This window comes from Aquarana catesbeiana, linkage group LG02 (assembly GCF_042186555.1).
Source record: "Aquarana catesbeiana isolate 2022-GZ linkage group LG02, ASM4218655v1, whole genome shotgun sequence".
Classification (NCBI taxonomy): domain Eukaryota; kingdom Metazoa; phylum Chordata; class Amphibia; order Anura; family Ranidae; genus Aquarana; species Aquarana catesbeiana.
In genome coordinates, this window is record NC_133325.1 from 99,477,673 (window position 1) to 99,484,109 (window position 6,437).

General features: G+C 39.6%; 1 protein-coding gene across 3 annotated transcripts in view; it reads left to right on the forward strand.

Annotated features, from left to right (window-relative positions):
* The window catches only part of STOML3 (stomatin like 3), a 73,127-nt gene extending 66,902 nt beyond the window's left edge, over positions 1 to 6,225 (forward strand). For all 3 annotated transcript variants that reach the window (XM_073613281.1, XM_073613280.1, XM_073613279.1), the window contains exons 7-8: positions 1,620 to 1,754; positions 4,178 to 6,225. In XM_073613281.1, coding sequence (XP_073469382.1) covers positions 1,620 to 1,754; positions 4,178 to 4,366 — 324 coding nt within the window. In that variant the 3' untranslated portion in view covers positions 4,367 to 6,225. The remainder of the gene's footprint in view (positions 1 to 1,619; positions 1,755 to 4,177) is intronic.
* The last annotated feature ends 212 nt before the right edge of the window (positions 6,226 to 6,437 follow it).

Below are 6,437 nucleotides of genomic sequence, written 5' to 3' on the forward strand. Positions count from 1 at the left end.
GGACTTTGGGCCATTCTAACACATGTATATGCTTTGATCTAAACCATTCCATTGTAGTTCTGGCTGTATGTTTAGGGTCGTTGTCCTGCTGGAAGGTGAACCTCTGCCCCAGTCTCGATTCTAATGCTGTGTACACATGAGCGGTTTTGCTGTCGGTATAAACTCCGAAGGTTTCTCCGCTGGAATTCCGACAGAATTCCGCTCAAGCTGTCTTGCATACACATGGTCACACCAAAGTCCGACCGTCAAGAACTCGGTGACGTACAACGCGTACGATGGGACAACACGTACGACGTCTCGTACTTGCTTCAGAGCATGTGTCGTTTTTGGTGCGTCGGAGCACCATACAGACGAGCGGTTTTTCCGATAGTAATTAGTTCCAGCGGAAAAATATAGAACATGTTCTCTATCTAAGTCCGTCTGAATTTTCAACGGAAAAAGTCAGATGGGGCATACACACGGTCGGAATATACGATGAAAAGCTCTCATCAAACTTTTGTGACGGACATTCCGCTCGTGTGTACACGGCATAACAGGTTTTCTTCTAAGATTGCCCTGTATTTGGCTCCATCCATCTTCCCATCAACTCTGAACCAGCTTCCCTGTCCCTGCTGAAGAAAAGCATCCCCACAACATGATGCTGCCACCACCATGTTTCCCGGTGGGGATGGTGTGTTCAGGGTGATGTGCAGTGTTAATTTTTGGACACACATTTAGGCCAAAAAGTTCAATTTTAGTCTCATCTGACCAGAGCACCTTCTTCCACATGTTTGCTGTGTAACCCACATGGCTTCTCACAAACTGCAAACGGGATTTCTTATGGTTTTCTTTCAACAATGGCTTTCTAATTTCCAATCCATAAAGGCCAGATTTGTGGAGTGCATGACTAATAGATGTCCTGTGGACAGATTCTCCCACCTGAGCTGTGGATATCTGCAGCTCCTCCAGAGTTACCATGGGCCTCTTGGTGGCTTCTCTGATTAATCCTCTCCTTGCCCGGCCTCTCAGTTTAGTTGGACAGCCATATCTTGGTAGATTTGCAGTTGTGCCATACTCTTTCCATTTTCAAATGATGGATTGAACAGTGCTCTGTGAGATGTTCAAAGCTTGGGATATTTTTTTTGTAATCTAACCCTGCTTTAAACTTCTCCACAACTTTATCCCTGACCTGTCTGGTGTGTTCTTGGCCTTCATGATGCTGTTTGGTCACTAAGGTTCTCTAACAAACTTCTGAGGGCTTCACAGAACAGCTGTATTTATACTGAGATTAAAATACATACAGGTGGACTCTATTTACTAATTAGGTAACAAAGGCAATTGGTTCCACTAGATTTAGTTAGGGATATCAGAGTAAAGGGGACTGAATACAAACGCACACCACACTTTCAGATATTTATTTGTAAAAAATGTTGAAAACCATTTATCATTTTCCTTCCACTTCATAATTATGTGCCACTTTCTGACGGTCTATCATATACAACCCTAATAAAATACATTTACATTTCTGGTAGTAACATGACAAAATGTGGAAAATTTCAAGGGCTATCAATACTTTTTCAAGGCACTGTATGTATTTTATGGTAATAAGCTTATAAAATAAACCATTCTATGTCTTTTAGTCAATTCTGGATAATGCTACCCATGAATGGGGGGTGAATGTGGAACGGGTAGAAATGAGGGACGTTCGTCTACCAGTGCAGATGCAGAGGGCCATGGCAGCTGAGGCTGAAGCTACTCGAGAGGCCAGAGCTAAGGTAATGATTACCAGATATTAGACAAAAAGCACGTCGTAAAATGTGCAGCATGGGATAGTAACATTACAAATATTATACTGGGCTGGTATTTGTAAGTTACATTGTATCCATGACTTATAAGACTGCTTCTAAGTCCTTAACTGAATGTCTTATATGTATTTAAGTCCCATAGTTGGCAATTTTCTAATTTTCAGTGCATGGATTATGTGTTAAAAATTAGGCAGTTGTAAAAAAAAAAAAAACAGGTTTATTGCATTGAAGTAAGCAATTATTCTTTAGTGGTTATGCACTAACTGATGGCGCCATCTTATCCCTGTGACACAATGTTTCACCTGCAACATTTATTAACACTGGTAAACTAAAACCTGAATTATGGGCAAATGTAAAACATACAAATTGAGTATTCCTTAATACAAATTTAAATATATTGTTTAAAAACAGTATCAGGGGAGGCTGTTTAAAAAAAAAAAAAAAGGTAAGTGTTTAGGGATTGGGGTTTGTAGGACAGGTAGTTCTTTACCTTAATGCAGAGAGTGCATTAGGTGAAAAAAACTTTAGAACCATTTTTTAAAATCAGATTTTACAGAATTATCTCAAAGGGTTCCAACAAAAAAACTCCCAGCCAGCCAGATGTTTGGTTCTAGGGGTTTTTGTCTTCTAAATTAAGTCTCAAAAGATGGCATTTTTTTAATAAAAAGTTGATTCGGCCCACTAAAGATAAGGGCAATTAACAGCAGGTTTTACTTTAAGCTTGGAATCTAGTCAACAAAGGGAGATTATTTTGTGTAACATATGTCAAAGGGGAGCAGGGGGTAGTAATTCTAAGGTATTTCAAGGAAATAACTACTTTCAACAGTGCCAAAATGGGAGGTAGCGGCGAAGGGAAAGGGTCAAGAGGCAGCAGTATAGACTTCTTCCAGTTAATACAGAAGGCAGAGAAATGCTGTGTTGAATATGATATAAAAGGCGCAAAGCAAAACAAATGCCCAAACTGATTGATGATTGAAATTACAGATGAAATCAATCCATGGGTATTAATAAATAATAAATAAATAAATAGATAATTCATTTAGAAAATAATTAATATGTCGAGCATGTATATGTAAGGCATAATTATTCAGGGAGTGAGACTTGCATAATGAGAGCAGTTGAGGTGATTATCTGTGGAATGAGTTCATTTGCATCGTCTTTCCTACACATTTGGAACACGGTTATTCATCTGATTATACCACTTGTGGGGCTTTTGTATGTACTTTTGTATGAACTCTACTACTATTACTCTAGCGCCTTCTGAAATCTAATATTACCTTGATTTCTTTGAAGTGACAAATGTATGGGTATTGAAGAGGAACAAGAGGGTGTCATCCGCATATAAAGCAGTTTTCTCTTTTGTGTGGCCCAGAACCAATTTAGGTGGCTGCGGAGGTCTTTTCTCTGTATTCACTATGGTTTTAAATGTTATATTTTTTTTGTCCTTCAGTCTGTATTGCAGCTTTTTAAAAACATAGCCTAATAAAAATATATACATTTTTTTATTCAGTCAGGTGAGTACAGGTCAAGAAGCACAGGGGAAGCTGAGTGACACTACTTGCCCCCTTAGGCTGGTCTAACAGATTCCTTCATCCACACTATACACTATCCCCCCATTGTGCCATTGTATTCTGACAACCACTGGTAACCTCTGACAACCACTGATACCGGGACATTAGCAGCATCTTATTGGAGGCAGCCATTGTTTGGCTGACTCTTTTCTGCTAGGCTCCTTTGATTAAAAAAAGGCGGGAGGAGACAAGAGGGTCACCAACAAACCAAATTGTGTCTGGTTCTTTAGGAACCAGCAAAAATTGGCACAGTGGCCGGCTTAAGGGGCTGCCCAGCTTACTAGCACCAGGCAGGTGTGGGCTGTTAGGTATGCAAATGTTGAAAGGGGGGCCATAATATAGTCTGCAGCCTATGTAGAAGGAGTGAAAGGGGGTCTAGGAAGCAGACTGTCAGGCAGATCGGGGACACTGATGCATTTAAATTGCCATACTGACTCTGCCAATATTTTACATCGAAAATAGAAAGAGGGGTGAGGGGCAGTGCACTTTGGCACAATGTACTACGGTTCTCAAAGTACTAAGGACCTTTATTTTGCCAACGTTTTTTGTGATACGCATTGTTTATAAATTCCTCAAACAACAGATAGTACAGTGTATAGATCCAGTATACTGCTGCTGCAGGTTTGTTGCAATCTCTCTAGAAGTCTTTTCTCCTCTTTCCAAGTAAAGCTGAAACAGCTTATATATGAGGTCTGTGGTTTTACCTCTCCAGTGTGAATAGAGCATAACTCCTCCATTCACTTGTTCAATTGTGACTCATGCTTAAATATAACCGGTATATTATAAAGTGTATTTTTCATTTGCCTCCTATGACTTTTTTAGGTAATAGCAGCAGAAGGGGAGATGAACGCCTCTCGGGCTCTGAAGGAAGCTTCAATGGTGATCTGTGAATCTCCGGCAGCTCTACAACTGCGCTACCTCCAAACCTTAGCCACGATCGCCACCGAGAACAATTCCACCATTGTATTCCCCCTCCCCATTGACATACTGCAAGGCCTGTCTAAGAAATGATCAGCTCTAGTCCCAACTGTGGATTTACATACATTGTAGATAGAATGCTTGGCCAATAATACAGGGGGTGTTAAATAGTCCCAGAAATAAAGTTTGTATATATAATGTAAAGATATTATGGGCATGTTTTATGGCTCTTGTTCAAATTTACACATATAAATAGACTGGATTTGCTTTTCTAAAGCTTCCCACATACTCCAAGTCAATAATGACCGCATTTACTATAACAACAAATTGATCTGATCCAGTAATATTGGATTAGATGCTGACCCATTATAGCAAATGTTCCACATAGTTGGGTAGGTTTTTGCTAAACACTGGAAAAATACAGTCAGATTTTCCCCCAAAATATTGCCTTCATCTAGTATGAGGGACTTCCCAATCAATCTAGTAAAAGGGCTAGGGAAACATTTTTCTGAAGCTTTCCCTACCCTATTTGCCTCCTTGCCCCCCCCCCCCCCCTCCCCACACGTGCTAATTTACACCTTTTTCTTTTCCTCCAAGATCTTTACTTACCTAGTTCTGTTAGCATGTCTGGCCATGTCCAGTCATGATCTATACCTTGGCCAGTCAGTTGTCTTTTTTTCCTGTGATTTAACATCCAAGAGCCCTCTGTATGGGCCCTCTAATACCCAAAATGTAGACAATAAAGTTGAATATCTTGCCAGTCTGCTATCCATCAATGTCCCTGGGACACTGGAGGGAACATTTCCCGCATCCAAGTCTCAGGCTTAGCTCATGACGTTATGAGTTACCTATTAAACCTCTGAATTGTTAAGCTCCGCAGACTTTTTACACTTGACACAAGACTTTTCCATCCAGCAGTATTTGGCAGATTGCCTAATTTTCAAAGTCTATCTCTAAAGATGAGGGCTTTTAAGACCCCTAAAACAAATTGGCATGTTTTGTGGACACTTGAACCATTACAATGATACAATTTCAAATGAATTGACTTGTGACTTGATACTCTCAAATTAGATTATTATTTGATTTAGAAAGGTGAATAATTCAAAATACTGCATATGAACTGCTGTGCATGCTGATTGGTTATAGCGGTGGGTCCCAGCATTCTATAATGGTCGGTCCCTGCATTCCTATGACCCATTAGAAGATAAGCAAATATCTCCCCACCCATCGTTCTCAGGAAGATACCTATCCATCTATGGACACTTTGCTTATAGGTGATAGGTACTTTTTGATGATTCAAAGTTACCTGAATAGTGTAGCTATCTGCACTTTAATAATCATTAATCTCAGTTTCACTGCATTTATAGATTAAATTCAAGGCCGATCCACACCAGAACACAGTGCAGAAAAACTGCATTCTTTGTGCGTTTCCTGCACTGCGTTCAAAAGGAACTGCAGTTGTGATCTGCAGTGGGTGTCAATCAATGACACACCAAATGCAGGTTGCAAATGCTGCACGTTTGCCTGCACAGGATCGCTTGGTACAGAAGTACCATGCAATGTGGTTGTAATGAGTTTACAAAAGTAGTGCATGCACTACATTTGGTGTGCTGCGATTTTAGCTTATTTAAAATGAATGGGCTGAAATCGCATCCACACAGAAATGCATGTAAATTGCACAGGAACGCACAGAGCATTTCTATGTGATTCTCAGTGTGAACCGGCCCTCATGTAGACATATTTTTTATTATAGGGTTATAAAAGATTTAAAACTCATTATTATTATTATTTTTTTAAAATATTTACTATGATTTAGAAAATACATTTACTAACAAAACAAAGGTCTATATGTACAAACCTTAAGCGTAATTGCTAATGATAAATCTGCTGCTAATGAAGCATATTAATGTTTTAAGTCTTTAATGAAATAAACATACATTTTTAATAGCAAACTGTGATGCTCATTTATTCTGCTTTTAACACATCAACTTCACAGACACTGGGACTGATTTACTAAAGCCGGAGAGTGCAAAATCTGGTGCGGCTCTGCATAGAAACCAACCAGCTTCCAAGCTGATTGGCTACCATGCACAGCTGTAGCAGATTTTGCACTCTCCAGTTTTAGTAAATTAACTCAAATGTGTTTGCTTGCTGCCTAATATAT